The sequence below is a fragment of the Aptenodytes patagonicus genome, chromosome 3 (genome assembly GCF_965638725.1).
Source record: "Aptenodytes patagonicus chromosome 3, bAptPat1.pri.cur, whole genome shotgun sequence".
Taxonomy (NCBI): domain Eukaryota; kingdom Metazoa; phylum Chordata; class Aves; order Sphenisciformes; family Spheniscidae; genus Aptenodytes; species Aptenodytes patagonicus.
The window spans coordinates 19,624,245-19,651,607 of record NC_134951.1 but is presented as its reverse complement, the minus strand read 5'-3'; the positions used below and the strand labels follow the sequence as shown (position 1 = coordinate 19,651,607).

General features: G+C 41.3%; 1 protein-coding gene across 3 annotated transcripts in view; it reads left to right on the top strand.

Moving 5' to 3' along the window:
• The window catches only part of RNF144A (ring finger protein 144A), a 69,563-nt gene that overhangs the window by 22,022 nt on the left and 20,178 nt on the right, over nt 1–27,363 (top strand). For 2 of the 3 annotated variants that reach the window (XM_076332822.1, XM_076332823.1), the window contains exon 3: nt 17,566–17,711. In XM_076332822.1, the coding sequence (XP_076188937.1) occupies nt 17,577–17,711 (135 nt within the window). In that variant the 5' untranslated portion in view covers nt 17,566–17,576. Of the gene's footprint in view, nt 1–17,101; nt 17,121–17,565; nt 17,712–27,363 lie in introns of those variants that run through there. The other variant, XM_076332824.1, reaches the window with a different exon arrangement.

The following is a 27,363-nucleotide window of genomic DNA, read 5'->3' as shown; positions in this document are numbered from 1 at the left end:
AAAACACAAAGCCAATCTCCCCAGAAGAAAACACTTCATTTCGAGTATTAGTAGAGAAGGCAGGAGAGTACAAACTGTGACACAGGATAATTATATTGCTTTATGCACTACATACCACTCTGCCTGCTTTTTTCCATCTGTTAAGTCTCTGACTACTGCTGGTGTTGCAGGAACCCAGGCCTCCTGGTTATTTCAGGTCACTAGCAGGTATTGGTGCATCCTCCTCAATCCAGCTCAGTTGATTTAAACCTATGCTTAGAAGTTAAGTCCAGTTTGTCACTCAGTATTGAAATGTTGTGCCCAAGTGCAAGAGCCTGTATTGCTGACCAGCGCCTGGGGGAAGAGGTCTCTGCCCAGCAGCCTGAATTCTCGCTCTAGGGCTATTTTTCTGTGACCATAATTGGTTCCTTTTATATTGCTTTGTGATTATTTTTTTTTCCTACTGATTTTTCTTGTCATCTCTATCAGGCATTTTTACAAATGGTTACTTACTTTTATTCATTTGCTAACAACCACATAATTAGAAGCCTCATGTGGTCAGCTTATGCTGACCACATATAACATATAAAACATTATATGTTTTTAAATCTTGTATTTGGATGTTTCCTGGTCTGCATGTCCTTCTCATTTTCACTGTCTTCTGTAGACCTTCATTAGTGGGGTTTGGGTTTTTTGTTCTTTTAAAGTATGGATAGACTACAAATGTGCTGGTAGTTACTGACCTAGTTGCTTTGTCAGTCGTATTCCCGAACTCCCCACTAACTCAACTGTGTGACTTCAGCTATTAGACTTCAGAGGCTTAAAGCTTATGTAGCATTGCCTTGGCTTACAGCTGGTGCAGTATGTCTGGTGCAAAAACCTCCCTTTAGAACAGAGTTTGGTATGGATGAAAGAAACCCTGAATTTCCCATCTTCTGTTGCATTGTGGGGTCTTCCTGCACTGCTCTGGCCTTTCCCACCTAAATGAGATCTGAAGCCCACCAAGCACCTTTGTTCAAGTTGCGATGCTCTTGCTCCCATTTGTGCTGACCCGTGTAAAGGAAATGCACTGCCCTTGGGTCTCCAGTTCTTAAACAAATGGCTTGTTCCAACTCTTGGAGAAGCAGCAGCCAGCTACTGTGCTCCTCCCTTTTGTTTATTTTTTAAAGTAGCACTGCTTTGCTCTTGAATCTATTAATTGGTTTCCTGCTGGAAAGAAGCTAAAAGGCTGCCTTTGCAAATTAACTAGGGCAAAATACTGTATTAGTAGACAATGTAGGTTAACCAAGGATTTTGGAAAAGAAATGTGGGATACCTTTGATGGTTAAACACTTGTTCTTTGGCAGGGGGTTCTTTTCATTAAATATGGAACAGGAATTCAAAGACGTTCCAGGGTTCAGTTCCTTCCCTCTGAAAGTTTTCTTCCTGTCTAGTTTTAATACTGACAAACTATTTCATCCTAAAAGCATGTAGAGCTCTTAACTCCTAACCAAGCAGTTATTCTCCTTTGACAAAAAAAAAAAAATCTAGAAAATTACTTCAGGCCTGTGACACAGCTTACTCATGTAATAGACTATCTTTAGGAACATTAATATCCATATTTTAAATGAAATTTCTATTCTTGGCCTCCTAGATTGCTAGGTGCAATAAAGTCAACCAAGAGAAAGCAATCAGATTGAGTTTGTTACTAGGAATATCTAAAAACAAACCACAAAAGCTAATTTTAAGCAGTGGGTTGCAATCTATGTTGTTTAGTTTAGAACCTCTGGAGCAATTCTTTTCCAAATGTCTCTATTTTAAACTGGTATGTCAGACCACTGTGGCTGCTCTTTCAGGGTATCCTTAACATAAAACACGATAGTGACCATTAAAGTAAATAGGAAAAAGTAACAATTACAGAACTTACTAAGAAATGAATCTTTTTTTGGTACAGTGGATTCCCTTTAAATAGGGGGGGGTATGTCTCAAGAGCTGGGTGGGTGGTGTGTGTGTGTACCATGTTACTTGGCTGGGACCATAATGAATGACCTCATCTGTGATCTTCACAGAAGCTGAAAAAGAGGGCAGGCTTTTGCGGTTTATGTCTTGTTTGGTTTGGGAAAGCACGAGTTGAACTTGGAAAGATTCCTACTATCTAAAATGTTCAACACGCGGCCTCTGGAAGGTGTAGAATATCTTTAACTGCCATTTTTAATTCAGCCTTTTTAATAATAACTTTTTTCCAGTAAAATTTTGTTTTACTAAGGCTTTTCTGCTTTATTTTTTTAACATTGAAATAATGTTAAATGGTTGACGTGATTGCTTCTGCTTTTTCAGGCTGCATACAAAAAGGGAGGAAACTACAGGAGTCAGAACTGCTCAGACAGATATTGTTGCAAAGATACTTCCTGACACCCAAGTGGGTCTACAGAAAATGGTTGTCCACTAAATTCAGCTGCTTATCCATTTTTTTGAGGCACAGAATTTAGTACCAAGGATATTAATGTTAGTTGAATTTTTATAACTTTGTTTGCATTGACGTTAACTTCTGAAACCTGTGGTCCACTGCAGCATGCACTATGCAAACATAAAAGAAAGTACAATTTCTCTCCCACAGAAGAGTTTGCAGTCCGAGGGTGATACTGACCCTATTCTGGGTATCTTACAGTATGGAGCAAGACCTGACCTAGTGTTTAAGGTAGGTTGTTTGATTTCTGTTAATAAGCTGGCTGTGACAGTGCAGAGCAACCGTCTGAGTATCTGTCAAGCTTCTGAAAGCTTGACATCAGACATACGGCGTCAGACATAGCTGATGTCCAAGGTGAGAGGCTTGATGTAGATGTTTTACATAGGGAGAAACATGTCTTCAAAGAGCTATTAGCTGTTTCCTGGGTATTGTTTTTGTGGGACAAACTTTAGTCAACTTTCAGATAATGGACTGATCACTTGGACTCGTGGAAGGAGCTCATTTTATGAAGTAGCTTAGGGAATATGTTGTGTATATCAATCCTTTAAATGTAAGTGTTGCTGCTTTATTTTGTTTCCTTCTTTAGGAAGTAAAATGACTTAATTCTGGTAATGTTAACTTCCTGTAAAAACCATCAAGGCTCACTGAAGAAAACTCTTCGTTTGACTGTTTTGTTTTTAAAGCTCTTCTTTGTGCTCATCATTCTAGGGGTTTATAAACTTAAGCTGCCCTAGAAATGTTTTCCTCCTTGCCAGAATAAGTCTATGCAAATTTCCCTCACTTTATGCTGCATGCCAGATCTCTCTGCTGGGAAACTGTGAAGAATAAGTGTGTTTTCTATCTATCACACCCAGCGTGCTCTCTGCTAGTAAGCAGGTCAGCACTGTGACCCATAAGAAGTGTGCAGCAAGGGCTCTGTTTCAGTATCCTTCCTGCTCACACTCACGAGCAGGTAGGAGTTACGGATCGAGCAGAATGCAGGTGGCTTGCACAGAGCCACAAACCAAAACTGCTCCTATGAATATGCAGCGTGGGATACACCCAACACGCCAGAACTGAGTACCTGTTGCAATGTGTGTGTTAACTAGGGGAAGGGGTTAATATGGTCTAGTAGTGCTAAGAGGCAATGCAAAATGTTAGCAGGCAATTCCTATCCTAATCAGCTCCATATTGTCCTTACTAAATGAATTAGTTGACAGGGAAAGCCATTTACAAATGTAGAACTGCCAGTAGTTTTTTCTTAAGAATTAGTTATAAACGAGGAAAGAAAAACTACAGTTCAAGCTCTAAAAGCAGCTTACTTTACTACAATTAATCAATGAGTAAGAGGGGGGAAAACTAAATGGAAACTAAAAGTAATAAACCAAGGCCCAACACCTATTGATTTTTTTTTTAAGAGCTGTGCTCGAGTGTACAAAGCAGTATGGAGAAAATCCCAATAGCATTCCTCTGCATGTGTTCCCTAAATCAAAGGTCTGTAACTTATCAGTACTTGTTATCTAGACAACTGTAGCATGGGGAGCCCTGAAGGGAGTGTTTCCACTGTGGTGAACCTGTGCTCTTTCCTTTCTCTTCCTTACGCTTTCTGCTGTCTCTACATGCCCGAGTGCTTCAACCTTTGGTTTCGGTCTTTCTGCCTTTGTTGTTGCAGAGGCGTAATGCAGAGTCTCTGCCACAGGCAGATGGGGTACTACAGTGCTTCTGCTTTCTGCAGTAAACAGGTGCATGTGTTATACTGGAAATGCTGTTAAATGTGGGGAGGGGGAAAAACACCACCAACAGAGCAGGAAGCATTACTATGCAACAGTAATATTACTGTGAAAGATTAGAGCTAGGGCTGATGTTGAGGCCAAGACATTATACCTCTGAAAATACTGCAAATGCTGATTCTTACTCTGCAGAGGGAGAAGCGAAGGAAAACATGCACTCAGGCAGCTAATGCACTGCTCATCCACCCACCAGCCTATGTGATGTGGTAGGTACCAGCTGATGTGTCTGAGGCACGACTAAACTGTGTGAGCTGCTCAGTTATGCAGTAAGCTTGAGGCAGAAGAGGTTATCAGTAGTTTCTTATAACTCCGGTGATGTTCTAATCACTAGGTCATCCTTTTTTTTGGTGTGTGCAATCTTAATGGTTCACACTGACATAAGAACTTTCTCTTGATTGTGTTTGAAGGTCTTCCAAGGCCTGTGCTAAATGACTTGACTGGACCATCAATAAGGAGGTAGGAAGAAACCAGACCAAATTAAATGTCTGCCCCTAGTCAAAGTGTTATGACATAATAAGAATCTGTCTGTAAGTTCCCTAGCCCATGTGAGTGACAGGTCTGTGCCCAGGCAAGTGCTGATTGAATGTCACATCGGGACATGACTTCGAGAAACATAGTTGGAACATGTAATTCTGTAATGTGTGAAAGGAAACTTGGGAACAAACAACACTTTATTCACCAAGCTAGCATGGCTGAGATATTAACATAGGCCATAATATAATTAAATTTTGTAACACTGCTTAAAAAAGGCAAACTGCTCCTCTCCCAGAGAGAAGAGGAAAACTTGCCAGTCTCCTAGTAGAACACCCTGACCTCTCCTGTTTGGCTGACCTGGGCTACCTTGCCTTGGATACTGTGCAGTGGAGGTGAGACTGAAGAACTGGATTGTGATGCAGATGTGATGGGAAGAGGGCAGGCTGCTTCAAGCAGGAGGACGTTAGAGCAACAGCATTATGTATAGGAAAGGAGATAACCCAAAGAAAATAGAACTTTTACGAGGATGCAGGGAAATGATCGATTGGATTTGAACAGTGCACAGAGTGAGATCTGAATCCAGAGTCATCAAGTTTGTCAGGCCAGAAGTTTGTTGTAAAATGTCCTAACTGATAGGTGTAGTTTTTATCATGTGAAGCATCAGATGATATGAAGGTTCGACTATTTGGTGAGAGATGCAGGAATTCTCAAATCTTTTCCTCTCTTCCTCATTTTTAAATTTGGTACTACTATTAAGAGAAACAGTGAGTAGCTAGTACTGTTGATCAGGCTAGATTCTGTTTGCAGGATGTACCGAGCAGGCTGTATCAGAGTTTTCTTTCTCAAACACTGGGGGAGGGGTGTGGAATCTTGCTGATCTATAATTCAGCCAATTGCACAGCCCAAGTCATTGGATTTATTGTCAGGAGATGGAATTCTTCCAGAAAGATGTGGTGTGGTTTTTTTTCGGTTTGGGTGTGTTTTTCCTTTGGCTGTGGTGCCTGTTACTAGACATACAGTCTCCCTCTGAAGGCCTTCAAAATCACTTTCCTTCCTCTCATTGAGTAGGTAATGTAGGCAGTTATCTTAGAAAATCTGCTACTTTAGGCACCAACAATAGGGTGACTATCTTAGGTAGCCTGAATCCCATCCTAGGTTCCTCCTTATGCTTAGTCTTGTGTGTCACGCTGACTTGGTGGTGAGTTTGTATACCATGGCATCTAATTCAAATACACTGTACTTTTCTGTCCTCTGAAGACTAGAGGGGCAGTTCTGGGTCATAGCTGATGCATAGTGAGATATGGTATGATGGAAGCTGTTACTTCTGCAGTGAAGGCGTCCAACTTCTTTAGGCATGGTTTTGGAAAAAGTAAAAGTAATTTTCTAGATGGCTGTAATCTGCACAAACAATTTCTATGAAGTTTTATTCTTTCTATGAAGAGTCTTTCTCTTTTGTACTTCGGCAATATTTTCTTCCTAGTCCTATAGACTATATGTGCTCTGTTGGTCCTTCTCCCTCTTAATATTGCTAGTGAAAGATAATTCTTCAGAACAAGGGAGAACTTCATGCTAATCTCTGAGGGGCAGATCCGGGGCATGAGACTGGGAACTCGCTGTCCACACTGGGAGCTGTGAAAAATGCTGTCTCTTACAAATATCTGCCTGGAATTTTGTGGTGGCTGTTGAGTCACAGGAGCAAAGAGAGCTGTGGGTAAGTTAACCAGACTTCACCCCATTCTGACTGCTGTTTTCAGCTACCAGCATATCTGCTTTGTGGTTCAAGTATAGTATATGAAGGGATGGTACTTGTGTATGTGTTATCTTACAGCTAGGATGTGAGCTGTTGTTAAAACCTGAGCTCCACTGTTAGTATACAAGTATAAGACAGCAAGAAGGTTTGCAGTGGGCTTTTTCGATCCCATGTACTTTGTTCCTTCATCTGAGACTTGTCAAGTGCTATGGAAGTGCAGCACTGGGCAGTGTACCAAACATGCGTTTTGCCATAGCTGCGAGGAAAAAGACAACTTTGACTGGTGGAAATGAGAGAATTGCTAAGCTGGACTCTCCAAGTGTCTCAGTCAGAACTAGGCTCCACTCCCGTTGTTCATATTTGCATTTTCTCAGTAATTTCACACAGCTTTAAATGTGGTTTCTAGCTTTAAGCTTCCAAGGCTTTTCTCTTCCCTTCCCCCCAACAAAGAAAAAACCCACAGAGCTCAAGCTTGGTGTCACTTGGGTTTTGTGTAAACATAGCTCTTACTTTTCTGAGAGAGTCAACTGTGGAGAAGGAAAAACCTTGTGGTATGTTAAAGTTTCAAACTGCTCCTTACTGATTTATTGCTAGTGTGGAGACAGCTCAGAGTGCGCTAATTCATCAGTTCCTTGTAAGCAGAGAGGAGGGAAAGAATAGGAGGAAGCAAGGAAAGGGGTGGAGGGGGAAAGAGTTGGGGAAGAGAAAAATAAAGATGTGGGAAAATGTTAGGGATGGGAGGAAAGGCATAGCAAAGCAGTTGTTTTTGACTGGGTGGTTTATGAGTTTCTGGAAAATAATAAAATAAGATGTTACCCTAGAGAGCAGTGGAATTGTTTGTGCCCTTGTTATTACTGTTGCCTTCACAAGCTAGAAAATGATTCAGTCATGAGTGACTTATCACTGCTAGACAGTGTTTGGGGGTTGTTGCAGCTGCGAGTTGCATGCTTAGGTTACAACTGGCTTTGGTGAAGACCAGTCTCTTTTAGGTTGGCTTCATCTTATCTGACTTTAAGACCTCTTACAGATGTCTGATCGATTCACCCTGGGATCTTTTCATTGTGGGAGAGTTAAGACCAGCAAGAGGGCAAGGCCTATGGGTGGAAATTTAAGGTATTAAATGCAGGTGGCTACTGGGTTACCTGTAGCCAGTAGTAGAGCTCTAGTTGGTATGGCCAGCAGAACTGCCAAAACAGTAAGCACACCCTAAAGTAGAGGCACCTATAGCCCATAACTATAATGGGAGCTCATAGCTGGAAAACTCGAAAGTATCTCCTTAGTCATCTTAATGTGGAGTAGGACTTAACTGTGTTCTGAGCTGCCTGCCTTGGCTGATGAACACTAGCTGCATAGCCCTTAGTGTACTCATGGTTTTGAGTATGAATTCTGTTAACAAAGGTGGTGGCTACAAGGTGCAGAATACTCTGTAAATCTGAAAACTTAGTAACCATCAGTTGTTTTCCAGTAGAAGCAAATCTGAAAACATTCAGCCAGGAAAATGAGTTTGACTGTTTCTGATTTTGTCTTCTGATAACCGAAAAAGTGAAGTCAACAGGATGTTGCTTTTTCACTCTGAAAGTCTCCTGGTTGTTGCTGGCATCTACTGAAATGGTTATTCATATCACAACTCCTTTCAAGAAAGATTATACTGCTTTTGTTGTATTCAGCTGTCAGTGGAGAGGGGAGGTTTGGCTTTTTCCTGAACTCTTGTTCCTTTGGTCATGATGCTAATAAGTTGTTTTAATCTGTACTTGATCTCAGAGTCTCACTATTATTTCAATCATGTAGTCTTGGCTCTGGTTTGTTGAAACTTGGAGAGAAGAGGAACAATGGAGTGTAGAGTCACTCTTCATGGAAAAAATCTTCCTTATTTCATAGAATCATAGAATAGTTTGGGTTGGAAGGGACCTCTAAAGGTCATCTAGTCCAACCCCCCTGCTGTGGGCAGGGACATCTTCAACTAGATCAGGTTGCTCAGAGCCCCGTCCAGCCTGACCCGGAATGTTTCCAGGGATGGGGCATCCACCACCTCTCAGGGCAACCTGTGCCAGTGCTTCACCACCCTCAGCGTAAAAAATCTCTTCCTTATATCTAGTCTCAATCTACCCCCCTTTAGTTTAAAGCCATTCCCCCTTGTCCTGTTGCAACAGGCCCTGCTCAAAAGCTTGCCACCATCTTTCTTATAAGCCCCCTTTAAGTACTGATAGGCTGCAATAAGGTCTCCCCGAAGCCTTCTCTTCTCTAGGCTGAACAACCCCAACTCTCTCAGCCTTTCTTCATAGGAGAGGTGTTCCATCCCCCGATCATTTTTGTGGCCCTCTTCTGGACCTGCTCCAACAGGTCTGTGTCTTTCCTGTGCTGAGGGCTCCAGAGCTGGACACAGTACTCCAGGTGGGGTCTCACCAGAGCAGAGCAGAGGGGCAGAATCACCTCCCTCGACCTGCTGGCCACGCTTCTTTGGATGCAGCCCAGGATACGATTGGCCGTCTGGGCTGTGAGCACGTATTGCTGGCTCGTGTCCAGCTTTTCATCCACCAGTACCCCCAAGTCCTTCTCGGCAGGGCTGCTCTCAATCCCTTCATCCCCCAGCCTGTATTGATACTGGGGGTTGCCCCGACTCAGGTGCAGGACCCTGCACTTGGCCTTGTTGAACCTCGTGAGGTTCACACGGGCCCACTTCTCCAGCTTGTCCAGGTCCCTCTGGATGGCATCCCGTCCCTCCGGTGTGTCAACGGTACCACTCAGTTTGGTGTTGTCTGCAAACTTGCTGAGGGTGCACTTGATCCCACTGTCTGTCATGGATGAAGATATTAAACAGTACCGGTCCCAATACGGACCCCTGCGGGACGCCACTCGTCACCAATCTCCATCTGGACATTGAGCTGTTCACCACTACCCTCTGGATGCGACCTAGATTTCCTAGATTCTGTGTGCAGCTGATTTTTCTGTCTCTAAGATACTTACAGAGCTTAAACATTTCAACTGTTAATGATTTGACCCGTGGTCTTCCACACTTCTGCATGGGCTTAGTGGTTGTCACAATAATTCATAGATGGTACCTTGGTCTTGGCCCTGGTATTCAAAGGCAGTGGTTCATTGCATTGAAGTTCATGGGAGTTTTTAATGAGGATCTAATGGGTTCATGACTCTTAAAGCAAACCAATGAGATGAGCAGGCTCATTCTCTCCAGACCAAAATGTGTTGCATTCATGCCAGTTTCAGATCCAGGTGATACACCTGTACTACAGTGTCTAGGCTTTTCTCCAGTACGATTTGGGCTGGAATTTTCCGGCTCAGCGTGGAGGAGGACGCTTTTAAAATGCCTATCGTCTTGGCCTAGCTGTTTCAAATTATCTTGAGGCCTTGTCTTTCTGGCTGCTGGGAATGCCCTGAGGTGTGTTAAGCGTCTGGGACTCCACTGTGGGGAGACAGGATGGTGCAAGGCTTCCCAGCTCTCGCCTGAGGTGCTCTGCTGCTCCAGGACTCACATAATCTCTTGGATAGCAAACATAGATTAGACAAATGAATTTTGTGCAATGTTCCTTAATATTACCATATCTGTTCCTTTATTCATGTCATCTTTTGGGGATATTGAATGTTTGGGGCATAATGCAGTGGAATTCCACTTAACTTGTTGTACTCTGTACAACAGAATACACTTCTTCTGGGAACAGCCAGGAAGAAGATCTTTTTCCTGTATTTTCTCCTCACTTCTCCCCTGTCTCTCCTGTGTTCTGTCTTCCTTCTCACCCCTCTTTTCTCTTTATTAAATTACAGAGTTTTTTTTTTCCATACATTTGAATCTTCCAGTTCTCTCCCTTCTGCTTGACCGCAATTTCTTTCATGTGGAGTAAAGTGATTTTTTTTTTTTCTTTGAAATGTTTTCACCCCTGCCTATGGGGTCTGAATAACAGCCACACCCAGTTTATTCAGGTTGCTGCTGTTTGGCAGTGCTTTGAGAAACCACAGTGGCACCAGAGCTGGTGACAAACACAGGAAAATGCAAGGTCAGAAGAGTCTTTGGCTCTGTCATATTATTCAGCGGCTATATTTTTTTGGGGATACATGAAATGAGGATTTAATGGGTTCATGACTCTTAAAGCAAACAAATGAGATGGGCAGGATCATTTTCTCCAGACCAAAATGTGTTGCATTCATGCCAGTTTCAGATCCAGGTGATACACCTGTGCTACGGTGTCTAGGCTTTTCTAGGCCCTCTGAGGTACTTCTGCATGGACAGAAGATGAGCTTGTGGCATGTCTATTTGTAGTGTTCTTTAGAAGTTGGAGCTTTAAAAATCTGTTTTTCTGTGTCTGTTTCCGTAACAGCTTTTCCTTTCTATCCACCCATGCATTTGATAGGGAACATCATCATATACATCCATAGATCTAGAAGCTGTCCATTACTTTTCTAATATTTAAAATTTTTCGTGGTCTGTGATGTAATCAAACCAAGCTGTGTAAATTTTCTTTTTTTTTTGCCTTATATGATACTCTAATTTCTCAGGAAAAGAAACAAGAAAAATTGTTAGCCAGGTGTTTAGCAAAGACAACTTTTTTTAACTTCCCCTAACTCAGTGACTTGTCCCAGAGGTGGTCCAGTAGACTTTTTTTTTGCACTCTTGATGCTATTGTTCAGGTACTTTTTAGTAGTGAGAAACCAGCTGTTCTTTCTCTTTTTTTCTTTCTTGGGCATTGGAATGTTTGAATGTAATCTTTATACATGTATATATCTTTATATATACACGTGCATATATATTAGATATGTACATATATTTAAAATAAGTTTTGTATCAGTCAGGAAGGTAAAGCATAGAAACATAGTGGCTATTCATGGGGTGGACCGAAGCCCCTGGAATAATTCAGTTTCAAGTGAAGAAAGAGACTGTTTCCCACATGCTATATTGGCCACGAGATTGAAGTTTCTGACAGTGCTCTAAGCTTTTACATGGTCTTTTATCTCTTCTGGGCTTGGGCCCTGGAATAGCTTGAAGATAAGAACAGAGATGGTGAGCTTGGAGTTGATGGTTAGCCGGTGTAAGGACTTAAAGGCCAGGTCTGAAGAGTTCATGGTAGACTGTGTTGACATGACTTTCTGCAGTATTCTGTACAAGCTGAAGTTTCTTACGTGTTGAAAAGTTATGCCTGAAAACAGCAGCCTATTATACTGCTGGAAGACAGAACATGGCTTTACTGGTTGGGGTTGTCTGGAATTCAAAGGACGACTGATATCTGCTGGACTTGAGCAGTTGATTGTGGATCAGATTTATGAGTGAGCCTTAAGAGTTAGGTAGGCGTTTGGCAGGATTTAAGAACCTAAGGAAGGAAGGCACCAAGCCTCTGTAAGCTAGTCATCTCTAAACATCTACGTAAATCCAGTCTTCTGTGTGTTAGTTTGCCTCACATCTAGCAGAGCGAATTATTCTACTTTAACTCCCAAGCAGTTCTATGAGGATGAAGACTTGGAGACAGACAGTTAATGCAATGATAGACACCAGTAACTAACTGGGATTGGTAAGTGAGAGACACTAAGTCTGCCTGCCAACTTTCATAACCATAAAATCTACCTAGAGGGTGAATTTATTCATCAATTTGTTCTACAGAGGGACTTTTAAATGGCCTTATCAGTCTATGGTACAGTTACATAATAAAAACTGGCAACACCAACAAAAAATACTTGCTTAATTGGTCAACTCTGTCATAGAGGCTTCTTTATATTGCTAGGGAAATATGAATCCTACTGAGGATCCCTGAAAAAGCCTAGGAACAGGGAAAATGGCATCAAGCTCAAATTCTGACGAAGGGGTAACAAATAATCTGAGTTGCAGAACTGCCACTGAACACTCTCAGCCACCAATCTCGATCATGTAAGCTAGTCCCTGCTGACTTGGGGGTCTTGGAAATAGCTGTTGAATCGCATATGGTGAGTTACAGCTGTGGCTACATAGGAAAGCTCAGAATTGTTTAGGGCACAGAGTCAAAATACTCACTTAATAGATGTGGCAGGTAGTGCCAGTTACAGCATGTGGTGTAATAGCCTTTCTGCAGATGACTCTACTTCAGAAATGTGCATTTTTTCTCCACATAAGTAAAATATCTGGAGAAATTTTTATAGATTTATATTTTAATATATTTATAAATATTAAATTTATATATCCAATATATAAATATACTTTATATATAAAATTCATATATAAAACTGTACTATGACAGATGTGTTTGATTTTATTTAGGAAGAAGTGTAGCCTGGATTATATATCTATATTTATATATATAAATATATAAAAAACCTGTACTATAGCAGATGTGTTTGTCAAAATAACTCTAGTTAAAATAATCCAGGCTACTAGATGAAATCAAAGAGGGACAACAGGAATGAGAACCAATTTTAAATCCCATTTAAATCCCTTCCTTTGTCTTCTAAAAGAGCTGTTTTCCATCATGTTAGTAAATTCAGATTAAGATAACTCCTTAAGGCAGATGACTTTAAGTGTACATGATTAACTAGTTGTCTGGTAGGAGAGGGGGCTGAAGGCCTTTATTCAGAAATTAAACCCATCCCTGATCTAAAGCTTAAATTTTCGATTCTGTTGAAAGCTCTATTTTGGGTCTTGCTTGGTGAAAAAGACCCACCAGTTAAAGCATGCTGTGTATGACTATTTAATTCAACCATATTTTCTAGTCACTTTTTTCTCACATAGCTGGTCATATATCCATGAAGTGTTAACTTGATGCAGTTGCAGTTTGACTGTACAGTGCTGTGAAATACTTGACTACGGTGCAATGAGAAAAATCATATTGTGTTTTATAATTTCTTGAATGACTTGCACGGGAGAAAGTTGCATTATTTCCTGCTTTCACAGAGTTTTTCAGACTTTCTCACAGCATTTCTGTTTCACTGTTTTCTGCAACTTCTTGAAGCCTGGAAAGAAAGAATTGTTCTATTCTTGACTTACCAGAGATCAAGTCAGCCATTTGTTCTCACTTGAAAATGTAGTCTGTGTAGGTGGACCAAAAACTAAGGGATTACTGTTCAGAAATCCAGATTGTAGTCACTTAATTCATTAATTGTTGTTTAGAAATAATGAAAGATTCTTTCCCCTCCATACCCATCTCCCAGAACGCATAACAGTCATGTTTTAAATATATTAACATGTTGTTACAGCAGCAAGACTTCAGTCACTTCTGTGTCTTTATGTAGTGGTTCCTTTTTTGTGTGGACATGCACATGGTTGCAGAATTAAATGGTCATTAGTCAGGTTGTTGATTATTTATGAAAAGACTGCTCTGAACAAACTATTACTAAAGCTATTTCCTATGCTTCCTACTCCCAGCTTGCTTTGGGATGCTGTTCTAGAAAGTGATGGGCTGCATTACCATATTTATTACAAATTCAGTATTACCAGATATGGACCACAGTCTGCAAAAATATGTAAATAAGACTGACCTTGACTGCAGTAGAATTTGGAATCTGAACTGATGACCGACTTCTCTCCTGGTTTTCTGCGTCTCTAAGTCTGATTAGGCGCATCTGTTATCAGGGCCTGTGAAGTATTGATGTTTGTACTCAGTTTGGTAATCAACACTAAAACTCTAATGAACTAAATATTTATTGGGCTAAGATCTGTTCAGTAGGTGGATTGAACTGTAGTTCTGTACCTTTGCTAGCTGTATTTCTTGGAGCCTCCTAGCAGATAGCCAAACCACAGGCAAAATTTTCTACTGGCTGGTGCTGTAACTGGTGGTCTTCAGCATGAGGGCACACCAGTATATAATTTTCAATATTTTGTTTCCCTAAAGTTCCTTTCAGTTGCCTTCTCTTTCTTCTTACTGTTACTTTACATTCTCCGTGAAGTATTGCACATCACTAGAAAGCATGAGAATACAATCTGAAGCCATAAGAGACCACAGCTATGGAACAGTAGGAGTTTTAATCCAATTTTGACAGACGGTATTTTTTTCTCTGCTGTTCTCTTGCAAGTTTGTTTTTTTTGGTTTGGTTTGGGTTTTTTTTGAAAGGTTTCTTAAGCATCATGATATAAACGCAGAAGCTTATTATTTAGCTGCAACAGTGTGCCAGGTGATTATGAAACAAGATCTAATCTGTGCTTTGGAAAGCGCCATTCCCTGTGTTCCTTTACAGGGATACCCAGCAGAGATGTTCCACTGGGATGTAATAGCTTTCTGTACGTGTTTTCCAAAGTGAGGTGGCATATTTCTTGATCCTTGCTTTAATGCCACCAGCAACAACAGATACTTATTCCCATGCAAGTGAATGTAAGATTTCATTATTAAAGCTAAAGACTATTTTAGCATAGATTTAGTGTGTAATTGAGGTTGTAATGATTGTGCGTGCAGTAGGCTAAAGTGAAAGGTATAAAGTGATACAGTGCTATCTTGTACTTTTTGTATGTCACGTTTTCAAATAGAGTACAAATAATAAATACAAGACTAATTTGGTGACTTGGAACTTGTTTTCTTTGACAGTGTGGGATAGAGGCCTTTAGAAGTCAACTAAGTATTTTTTTAATGCGCCCCTATGAATCGAGGCAACCAGCCTCTGCTGCACATATTACTGTCTCAGCAGAAGGTGTTTGGCAAGGAGGGGTGAACAGAAATGGCTCTGCTGCAATTTGAAGCTGCATTCAGGTTTTGCTTTCTGTTATCATTATGGCTGAACTCATCATGGATTACACGCCAACTGTATTGGGCAGCCAATTTCTGCTGGCCTGCTAGATGCCAGCTTGAAAGAAGTTTCACTTTAATTCACTTTTGCTTTGCAGGAGAAGGCAAAGAGGAGAAATATTTCCCGGTGAGGTGTTACTGCAGTATAGTTGTGCTGCAAAAGAGGGATTACCACAGTGATACCAGTAATCCCTGGTCCCAGGGATCAGGGAACAAGTAAGCCTTGAAGCTCAAAAGGTTAATATTGTCCCCTTTATCATCACTTATTAACCCACATTGAATATATATAAACTTCTTTGTCTGGATTGAGTCGTATCAATATATGTGGCGAGCTTTTAGTCTGAATTGTGTCAGATTTTACATCTTCACCGTAAAACTTGCTAGGATTTTGGTCTGCCTGATGTATGCAAGTGTGTCCTTAACTTAAATTTATCTCTCTTCATTGTTCATCTGCTAGTTTAATTTGCTTGCTGCCATAAGCAACAGATGTGCAATAAACTGGGCAGGACAAGCAAATCAAACTAATAGCAAACGAGTTAGTTCAGGTGTGTTTGATCACTGCTTCTCAAATACTTCATGAGTCTGTCTGCAAATGTCAGATAAACCAAAGTTTGGAAGAAGAAAATTGTTTTTGCTAATATTTTGTTAGATGAAAAAGGTAGTGGCAATTGACAGTAAAGAAGCAGTCTCATAGCCTTAAAACTCTTGGGTTTTCATTTGTATCCCTATGTCAGACTTTCATGTTTAAGTGTCAGAAAAGACTGCACAGCAGAAGTCTTATTTTGGAATGTGGAGGTGTTTCACGTGTGCCATTCTGTGGGACTATTTCATCTATTTCCTTTGAAACAGTGTGGAGTCTGTGTGTGGGCTTTTGGAGGAAGTGATCCAGAGCATCCCTGGAAATGGGGTTGTTTAATCTTTCTTCTCTTCCCCTCTCCTCCCTGATGGCTGCACTAGAAATAAGTATTATTAGGCTCTGCTCTTTTGGTGTCCTTTATGTACTTTTTTAAAGGGCATCTTCTAATGAGTTAGACTGAACGGAGGGCTAACGTAAAATCTTAACTTTGTTTCAGAGAATTTAGAGACTTTGGAGTCATGTCCACCATGAATTGAATATCAAAGACTCAGACTTCACAAACATTCTTTGAACTCTCCGTGTGATTTGTTTGGGGGCAAAAAGCATATTTTGCTTGAACATCTGCCTAAACATAGTCTAATAAGCATAAAAGTCATTTGTTGCAGTTCTGGAGGTCTTAGGAAGTTCACAGATAATATGACTTAGATATAAGCAGTTGCTGCAAGTGCCAATGAAAAAAAGAAACTGTAATCATAGTTGGAGTAGCATAACTGCCTGTGTGGGGAAAGTAAGGAACCAGCTAATTTTGAGAAGGAGGGAGACGAGATAACGTGGACCTCCTAGCAGCCTCAGGACATGAATTTCCCACACTTGGAAGGTCAATATCACAGTGACAAAACAATACTAGTAAATATGGTATTAAGGTTGGACATACTACATAAATTACCCTAGATGTTTGGGGGAGTGTGTGGGTTTTTGTTTTGCTTTTCCCCCATGTGTGTAACTTCTAAATTAGCTTTCCTCTTTGTGGGAATACATTTGTTATGTGTGAGATTATTTTCTTTCTGGTTAGTCATTTGACAACTCTCCATCTGCACCCTAAAGCCTAGAATAAAGATGCTCTGCATGGCCCTATCCTATTGCTGTCTTGAGGGTGATATATAGGTATTATAGCCTCTTTTTATAGCTCACTTAGTTTTCTTATTTGCCTCAGTTGGTTGTTGCTACAACAAAGTTGTGGTCTTGGCATATAGCAAGGATTGGGAGAAAAATACAGGCTAAAACTCTGAGCATGCTCAGAGTATTCGTTGTTATTTCTAAAATTAACTTAGCAAGCTGATTGATCTGTCATGCTCTTAGGAACAAAAATATCTGGCTCTGAGTTGCAATATCATCAGGCTGGAAAAGGGGCATAATAGGTGTTTGGTTCATGAAAAACCTTGTGAGTCTCACCTGGGCAGCTGAGTTGTGGGGGTTAGGGAATGTATTTTAAGTGATAAGGAATGTATTTTAAGTGATGGGTAGTCAATGTTGCTGAAAGCAAGCTTGTAACTAGTGAAAATGGCAGGAATTGGGAATGAGATTTTTGCATGTATAATGTCAGACAGAAGTCTGTGACCTAAGGATACTTCCTGATTGCTCTCATATTTTGTCAGTTTATTACGTGGGTTTTTCCCTTCTGCTTACTATATGCATGTTCTATAAGGCAGTGGACGTATAGCCTACTGCAAGTGCTGACACTGTCAAATTAGCCATTGCTGTTTATAGTTTTTTGTCACAAATAGCTAACAGGCAGCAGCTGACAATGAGATTTTCAGTGGCAGAAATGTACTGAGTATCCATATAAGGAAATGATGGAGTATCTTTACTTTTGTGCTGTTTTTCAGACTGCTCTGCAATGACTACAGCAAGATATAGGCCTACCTGGGACTTGGTACTTGACCCATTAGTGTCCTGCAAGCTCTGCCTTGGTGAATATCCCGTGGAGCAGATGACAACAATAGCACAATGCCAATGCATCTTCTGTACCCTGGTGAGTTTGCTTTTTTATTAGGCATAAAAAACAATGCACAATTTTAACTGCAGAAATCACATGTGTTTCTGCTGAGTGGGTTTCATGCTGAAGTATTGATGCTGCAGTGGAAATAAATACTGTTGCTGTGTACTTGACATAAATGCTAGCAAGTAAACTTTTCTGTTTTCCTGTTTAAAAAAAAAAAAGTTTTTACTCAGCACTTCCATATACTTCTGTATACAGTTACCTCCTTAGCAAGGTTATCCACATTTTCCCTTTTATCGATCAGTGGCTTGGATTTGGGTTTTTTTTGTTGGTTGGTTTTTGTTTTTGTTTTTAACTTTAGCCCCAAGTCTTTCTGGAACAGAGCCATGCACACACTTGTAACTAGAAAAGTAGTTAATATATTGTAGATTCTAATTTCACTCTATCATAATTACAATCACATAACAGGTTTTCATTACCATATTGCACATGTGTGCCTCGAATAACAAGAATCTTGTCAGTTAAGTATAAAACACTATTTGGTGAACCTAAGTGTAGTATGTAGCAAAGATCATCATCACATAAATTGGTATTGCTAGCTTACAAACAGAGAAACAAAAGTAGTAGTAGTTTTCGTTCTCAAAGGATCTAACACTTTCATTCCAAATCAATTTTGCAGTAGGTTCAGGTACAGAAAAAAGACTTTAACGATGGTTCAGCAGTGGAAAAATTACAGTAACATCAGTAACAATATAACTTCTGGGATACATGCTCAAAGACTTTAACACTGTGTCATAAACTATTGAGAAATAATAGGTTCAGACGTGGAATCAGGTGATTTTTAATTTGAAAGTCCTTTTCAACAAAGTATTTTCTGTTTTGGTTTTTTTTTGGGGGGGCGGTGTTTAATGTTGAAGAGCAAGGATTTTTAAGTAGTCTTTTCTATGTTTTGATTTCTTCATGGAAATATTACCATTTTTTAAATAACAATTTTTTCTCATGGTCATTGAGAAGCTATAGGGGGTTACCAACAGACCAGACAGCTCCTTCTTGTTGCTTACTGAAAACAGCAAAAAAGAAGCAATGCAAACAGCTTGGTTTCTAATACATGTAATATTCTAAAAACTCCGAGTTGTCGCAACCAACTTCAACGTTGATGTTCCATGGGAAAAGAGAAAGTTAGTACACAGGCAGGTAAACAGGTACAGTCTGTTACAAACACTGTGCTTGTCCAATTAAAAAATAAGTATTGCTTCATTACACACTTTGAAAGGAGTGTCTGCTCAAGCATGCAAAAGTATATAAAATAATAGGCTTCATGAAAAACAGAATGATAGGCTTCGTGAAAACTGTTCTCTACTGCACAATGGATAGTTCTAGTATTTACAGCTGAATTTTGTCTCTCCCTGTTGCCTGGACGCAGAGAACATTTTCATTTCATTTTTCAGTAACATCTAAGTGGCAGCAGAAAGGCTGGGTTACCAGATATGTCTTTTCCTCTCCACCTTGTTCCTTCTGACTTTTGCTGCCATCACTGATCTTCCATTTCTTCTTGGTAGAATATGGTTACTGACTCTTTCTGCTGTTTCGAAAGATATAGCCTGTTACAGATATTAAAGATGTAACCTTTGCCGATAACCTGTTCTTAGGACCTGGCATAAGTAAACTTACTGTGGTGACATTGGATTCTTGTGTCAAACTCTATTCAGGTGGAATCATCAGTCCATTTTTACTACTTGTATTTGATTGTCTTGAATAGTTCATTCAGCTTTGTCCTGTTTAAGCGAACCAGCATACCTTGTCTGCCTCTTGTTTGCCATTTGTATGAACTTCACTACAGTGATGTTTGAGTGCCGTGGAAAAAATTATTTACTCTAAAGTTTTCCTATGAATTAATAGGAAATAATATTACCCTTGCTTTCATTGATGGTGGTGGGGGAAGAAATAAGAATCAAACCTAATAATTGCAAGAGGCAATAGCTGTCAACCTGTTACAGCCAAGGAATTCAGCATGACTGAAACCCAAGGCCTCCATCTCTACCTTGTGGACAGCCTGCAGGTTAATAAATTCCCTAAGAAAATACTCGCGTAATGAGTCAGACAAGACTGTTTAGCCCACTGGCAATGGTTAAGGAAGGGTGTGGTAACTGTGCACTGATTCTTCCACTGGTGTTCCTCCAGTGATGATTTCCAGAAACTTGGTGTTTCTGGAAATCCTCATTGCAGTCCTCAATATGAACTGTGTTTTGTAAACAGCCGAATTAAAGTTATTGAAAACCAACAGGGGGGGGGGAAAAAACCCTTTTGACTCAAGACGTTGGATGAGGTCTACGTACAGTAGATCCAGTACATTATACTAGGATAAGTTGAAATACAATTGGAGAAATATTTGACTGTCTCTGTTTTTGTTCTTGATGGACCAATGTATAATTTTGTTCTGGCTTCTTGTTTTTACGTAAATGATCTGAGGTAACTGATGGCCTCTATAGTGATATGAGCAAAAAAGAAAAAGGTATGTCCGTTACAAGTGTGAAAACTATTTTTGTTGCAGCTCTTGCCCCAAGCTCTAGCCCTTCTGTCTAAATAGCAGCAAGCTGAGACAGCGTGAGTATGTATTACAAAGAGATCTTTCGAGTGCAGCACTACTGGTATGTAGGCAGAATTTAGATCAATGTGCAGATTTCTCAATCCTATAATATTTCTGTCTGCAAGTCTTCACTCTTCATAACCATAACAGTGCTGTGGTAGAGATCTCATGAAGGATTGTCTCTTCCTGACACTTACACAATAACACAGCATTGCTATTCAGAAAGATAGAATGGGGACACTGTTTCCTTTTGCTCTCTGGCAGAGCTGTGCATGGATTGAATAGAGCGGACTGCCACTCCTCTGCTAAGGCATCGACGCTACAATTTCCCATCGTATTATTTTGCCAGTTGTGGCTATTAGTACAATACTCCATTACGGTTTTTATCGTTATGATCGTTAATGCGCACACAATGCTGTGTGCTCTCTCAAGTTTTGTATATCTCATCCATTAGGAATGTATCCGTTGTTGGATTGCTTAAGGTACCAGAGGAACAAAAGATTAGAGAGTAGAAAGGAAAACAAGCTGTCTGCTGTTGGCTTTTTGTTTGGTTGTTTTTCCGAGTATTGTCAAGAGGCAAACTAATATCTCTTTCCTTCTGGAACCATGTCAGCAACAAGACCAAACTTAAGTGTGCTTTTCAAATTTTGGACAAAAAAATGCTTAAATGTCTTGCTTTTTATTAAATAGAATCATAGAATAGTTTGGGTTGGAAGGGACCTCTAAAGGTCATCTAGTCCAACCCCCCTGCTGTGGGCAGGGACATCTTCAACTAGATCAGGTTGCTCAGAGCCCCGTCCAGCCTGACCCGGAATGTTTCCAGGGATGGGGCATCCACCACCTCTCGGGGCAACCTGTGCCAGTGCTTCACCACCCTCAGCATAAAAAATTTCTTCCTTAGATCTAGTCTAAATCTACCCCCCTTTAGGTTAAAGCCATTCCCCTTTGTCCTGTCACAGAGGCCCTGCTAAAAAGGTTGCCACCATCTTTCTTATAAGCCCCCTTTAAGTACTGATAGGCTGCAATAAGGTCTCCCTGAAGCCTTCTCTTCTCTAGGCTCAACAGCCCCAACTCCCTCAGCCTTTCTTCATAGGAGAGGTGTTCCATCCCCCTGATCACTTTCGTGGCCCTCTTCTGGACCTGCTCCAACAGGTCCGTGTCTTTCCTGTGCTGAGGGCTCCAGAGCTGGACGCAGGACTCCAGGTGGGGTCTCACCAGAGCAGAGCAGAGGGGCAGAATCACCTCCCTCGACCTGCTGGCCACGCTTCTTTTGATGCAGCCCAGGATATGGTTGGCCTTCTGGGCTGCGAGCGCACATTGCTGGCTCATGTCCAGCTTTTCATCCACCAGTACCCCCAAGTCCTTCTCGGCAGGGCTGCTCTCAATCCCTTCATCCCACAGCCTGTATTGATACTGGGGGTTGCCCCGACCCAGGTGCAGGGCCTTGCACTTGGCCTTGTTGAACCTCATGATGTTCACACGGGCCCACTTCTCCAGCTTGTCCAGGTCCCTCTGGGTGGTATCCTGTCCCTCTGGCGTGTCGACCGCACCACTCAGTTTGGTGTCATCTGCAAACTTGCTGAGGGTGCACTCGATCCCACTGTCTGTCATTGATGAAGATATTAAACAGTACCGGTCCCAATACAGGCCCCTGTGGGACGCCACTCGTCACCAGTCTCCCTCTGGACATTGAGCCGTTGACCACTACCCTCTGGATGTGACCATCTAACCAATTCCTCACCCACTGGACAGTCCACCCATCAAATCCATAGCTCTCCAGTTTAGAGAGAAGGATGTTGTGGGGGACCGTGTCAAAGGCCTTACAGAGGTCCAGATAGACGACATCTGTAGCCCTTCCCGTGTCCACTGATGTAGTCGCTCATTCATAGAAGGCCACTAGGTTAGTCAGGCAGGACTTGCCCTTGGTGAAACCATGCTGGCTGTCTCGAATCACCTCCCTGTCCTCCATGTGCCTTAGCATAGCTTCCAGGAGGATCTGGTCCATGATCTTCCCAGGCACAGAGGTGACACTGACTGGCCTGTAGTTCCCCGGGTCTTCCTTTTTTTTCCCTTTTTAAAAATGGGGGTTATGTTTCCCCTTTTCCAATCAGTGGGAACTTCACTGGACTGCTATGGCTTCTCAAATACAATGGATAGTGGCTTAGCAACTTCATCTGCCAGTTCCTTCAGGACCTGTGGATGGATCTCATCGGGTCCCATGCACTTGTGCACCTTCAGGTGCCTTAGATGGTCTCGAACCTGATCTTCTCCCTCAGTGGGCAGCTCTTCATTCTCCCAGTCCCCGCCTTTGCCTTCTGCAGCTTGGGCGGTGAGGCTCAAGCACTTGCTTGAAAGCACAAGACTGAAACAAAAAAGTTATAGATTACCCTCCGCCTTCTCCGTGTCCCAGGTAACCAGGTCTCCTGTTTTGTTCCAGAGAGGGCCCACATTTTCCCTCATCTTCCTTTTATCCCCGACGTACCTATAGAATCTTTTCTTGTTGCTATACCAAGGCTTCCTTTTTGTGTTTGAGTTTGTCCAGGAGCTCCTTGTTTGCATGGACCCATGCAGGTCTCCTGGCGTTTTTGCCTGACTTCCTCTTTGTTGGGATGCATCACGCCTGAGCTTGGAGGAGGTGATCCTTGAATATTACCCAGCTTTCTTGGGCCCCTCTTCCCTCCAGGACTTTGGCCCATGGCACTCTACCAAGCAGATCCCTGAAGAGGCCTAAGTCTGCTCTCCTGAATCACTTTTTCCTACTTAAATAGCACACAGTAGATAGCTACTAGCATTAAATTTCAAGATAGTCACTTAGCAGTTGCTTGCCCCAGGAGAAGTAATTGATTTTTGCATCTTTTCTTCAGAAAGCTTTCCTTATTACACTTACCTCCTTACGGAAGGAAAGGGAGAGTAAAGCAAACAGAGCATCACTTTTTTCCTGTGTTTAATTTTGTTTTGTATTAGTTACTGCACCAAAATTTTTCAGCTTTTACTTAGCATTTGCTTTTTTGGGGGTGAGGGGGGAGATAGGGAGGGAGCAATTTTAGTCCAATTCCTGCCTGAAATTCTGACCATTTTATAATCTATGATGATATTCTCACGTGTCTTAAAGGACAGGATGTTCCTCTGATGTGTTACCAGTTGTCTATGTACCAAAGTTACAACAGGTCTTGTTCCAGTTGATATTCTTGCATGTAAGTCCATCAGTTAGTTGCTGAAATGTGTTGTGATTCAGAATTACCTGTGTATGTGTGTACATATATAATTTTTATATATATAAACATACACATAGAAGTGCCAAATAACGTGTTGCAAGTACAGTGATGCCACTACTCTTACTCAAGACAGGCTAAACTCCTCTTGGCTTCACATTAGATTGTTCAGTCCCCATCAAGATTTTATGCAGTGCTGATCATTGTGGTACGGGAGGATTTGTTGCTTACCTTTCTCAAATTTAAAAAGGGAAATCAGTCAAGTAGTCAGTCCAGACAAGCAAATATCTAGAAGAAATATGAAGCCTGAGAGAGAACTTGTCTCTGATGGAAAAAGTATTTTGATTACTCATCTGCAATCCACCTTGCTACCAATGGAAGGAGAGAGTGCTATTCAGATATGTGAAAGAGAGGTCCTACAATCAAAAAGAAAATAATAAAAGTAATGTTAAGACCTAACTTCTGCTGCTTGTTTGTAATTTCTTGTTGGCCAGCTGTGGACATGTAGATTAGCTTTGTGGTGTTTGAAACTAATACTGCTATGCCAATTTTATATCTGTTTAGTAGATACTTTGTACTTTAATTCTTACCCATAGGCTCTACCTTAAGCCCTTGAGACAGCTGGTTAATATTCCCTGGACCTTTAGGTGTCCCTCTGAGTTTGGTAGAACTGTGATTTAAGTCTATATCTAAGTGTATTCTATCTCAACTATCTCAAGTAGCATGACAGTGGGATAGTGATAGATTCTCCTGCCATCACTAGCCCTCTTTAGGCAAATGCAGTAATCCTGGTTAATCATGACTGTTCATACATGTCTACTTAATTCTAGTAATTCCCCTAATTGAGCTTCTTCATAGGCTGAAGATCTGAGAGGAAGGGAAGACCCTATGATCAGCAAGGCAAATATCACTAGCCTGCCTGTAACGGGTAGCAGGTGTCTTTTTTTTTTTTCTTGTCATGCTTCACTGGAAGCACATAGAGCTTTGCTGGCCTCTGAGTTGAAAGACAGGAAAAAGCACAATTTACTTAGTGTTCTCTCGCTCCAAATGAGGCAGCATCAGCTTCTGCTTCCCCTGGGGCAAGGCAGATACCAAGAGCAGCATGGATGGGAGCAGGTGGGCTTGGCTGCCCTCCTTATCTGCCATGGTTTGTCCCTGCTTGCCAAGGGAAACCTGCCCTAGCAGGGCAGCACAGGGCTGAGGCCAGGCTGTCCCCCACTTCTACCAAGAGGAGATGCCCTGCTTGATTTGAAACAGGAGGGAGGGGGAAACCTAATGGCTTGTGAGGTTTTATAGAGCTCTGGGTACTTTTTAGCAGCTGTAATGTTTTCCTGTTTGCCACCAGCTGCTGGCAAAGCTTAGAGCTTGCTGCTTGTGCTCACTTCCCCCAAACCTTAGCAGAGAACTGATAGTAATCTTGACATGTGATGTGTCAGTAGAGGCATGTGGTTAGAGGTCACTATGTGTTTGCATAGCAATTCACATGGCTGGCTGGGTTCTGACTTGTCTCGTAGGTACTGTGATGACAAAACTCCCTGATTAAATAATAAACTCGCCTATTTACAGAGTAATTAATGTACAGGTGGGAACGGCAGAACCCTAAGTGAAAAACTAAACTTAATCCAGAGCCTTCAGTTCTCCCCTCTCCTGTGTGATGTTACTAAATGAGATTTACATTATCTGTCTTCATCTGGGTGTTGGGAAAACTAGTTCATTTTTGTTTGCATAATGTTTTGCATGTGAAAGGTCCTTTGCTGCAGGTGTATTGTCCTCCCACTCAGAAATATTAATTCTGTTCTGAAATAGAATAAACTCTTCTCAAACAACCATGTAAGGGAAGACTTTTTTTTAATTGTTTTTTGCCTCCTGAATGTTTGAGTTTCATCCTGCATATGTTGGCATTTGAAAATAAATTTCTTTTTGTAAAGTTTACTCTGTGTTTCTACCAATTGCAGCCCTGAATAATTGAGTACAAGCATCTTATGCAAGATAATGGAGGGGTGAAAATCCATCATGAAAAAATGTTTACGTGTACATCCACTTGCAATATCTATTCTAAGAGGAAGATACGCATGAACTGCAAGATGTTATCCTTGTCTCATTTGGTCATTTTCTGTTGACTATCCTTGTTGCGAAAGACTTATCTGAAGAAAAATTGTTCATCTTATATATGCTTTCCAGTACACAGTTACATAAATGTGTATATAAACTCCCTCAAAAAGACTCCCCACCATTTCAAAAGATAGGCAGCTGTAAGTCTTCATTGCCTTCTCTTTCTCTATTAAGACATTCAACTGGAAACAGGAACTTGTTTTTCAGGTTCATTTAGTTTCTGTTGCTTGGTCCTGCTTGCGATTTTCACAGCCATTGATTGCTGTGTCTCAAAGGATATTTGCCATAGTCTAATATTTCTCAAGCTGAAGAATGAAGCAAGGCTCTCACTGAAAATACCTGCATCCTTGATAATACATAAATTTCATCTAGCCTCACCTTTATCTTTTGTTGACTGATGGTCTGATGCTGACACTTCCCTGTACTCGAACTGGCACAGTTACTCCGATGCAGAGGGTTTGGAGGCTGCACTCAAGCAGAGGGGTGCTGCACCTCATCCCTAATGTGAATATCTTGTCTGTGAGTTGTTTCCATCAGTTAAGAAGTGTGTACTAGGGACGGCTGTGATATTTGGGTGTACTGTCAGAAAGTATTTGGGCAGAGGTAGAGCCAAAGCAGCAAAATCTGCACCGCTGTCCACAGGCTAAATCAACAGCCGTCTTTCCGTTAACCACAGTGGCATTTGCAATGGGTGAGTCCCTGCTCCTGGCAGGCTGCTGGCCATTTCCCATCCTGAGATTCTACCAGCTGATGGGAGCACAAGGACTTTTGGACAAGACCAATTTTTACAGCTCAGGAAAGGATGCTCAGATGGTTTGTCCTGAGGCATGGAAGCACATGGGTTGCGTTTACCTTCTCCAGCCAAGACACTGTTTGGCTATCATCCACAGGCAAGATGATGTGGCTGGATTTAGGCTGACAATATAGGCTCTAGCAGGGCTGCAGAACAGCTGGTGCAATCTTTAAAAACTGACAGCATGGGGGGAGGAAAGACATTTAGCCTTGGCAATTTTGAACAAAAATGTATCTTTAAAAAGAGGCCAAGCGTTGGGCAGGTAGAGGCAGGAAGCCTGTCAAACAGCTTTTTCACATTACTTGCCACTTCGTGGAAAATGTTTATCACCTGTGATGTTATCCATCCCTGGTCCTGGGTGAGGTCCCTTTCTCTGTGTGTACCTTCTTGTTCACAGCATAGGAGGTCAAATTTGGGCACTAGATATTTCCCTGTTGCAGAGCTCTGGAGAGCCTTGCAGGTGCTTGTCTTAGAGTCAAGGTTTTGTATGCTTGTGTAGCATGATTTTTGTCTCTGCAACAAAACAAAGGATATAAAGAGCAAACATGTAAGACTGTTCTTTGTTACTGCTTTCACATTTGTAGATCTGAAGTACTGCATGTCAAGATAAGTGACCGTTTCCTCCTGTGATTTATTCTTAAGGATGATGAATCAGCTGCAGGGTTAATAAAAATTGGAATTTTGATAGTGAAGTTTTCTTTGAAAATAGATTATCTCTGAGAAGATGTCTACAGAAGTGGAAACGATCTATTAAAGTTAAAAGTAGTATCACAAACATTAAACATCTGTCTACTGTACATCTGTCTCTGAGACCTAGGTGGTTTGTGAGGTTCAGTATAGCTTGTGTTCTTGAATTTGGTCGGTATATCTGACAGTATATCTAATAAAGAAAAAAAGATCACTCCCACGGTCATATGTATGCCTCAAACAGATCTCTGGTTAGGTGTGCATAGATATCTTCTTGTAAGCCACTTGTCAACC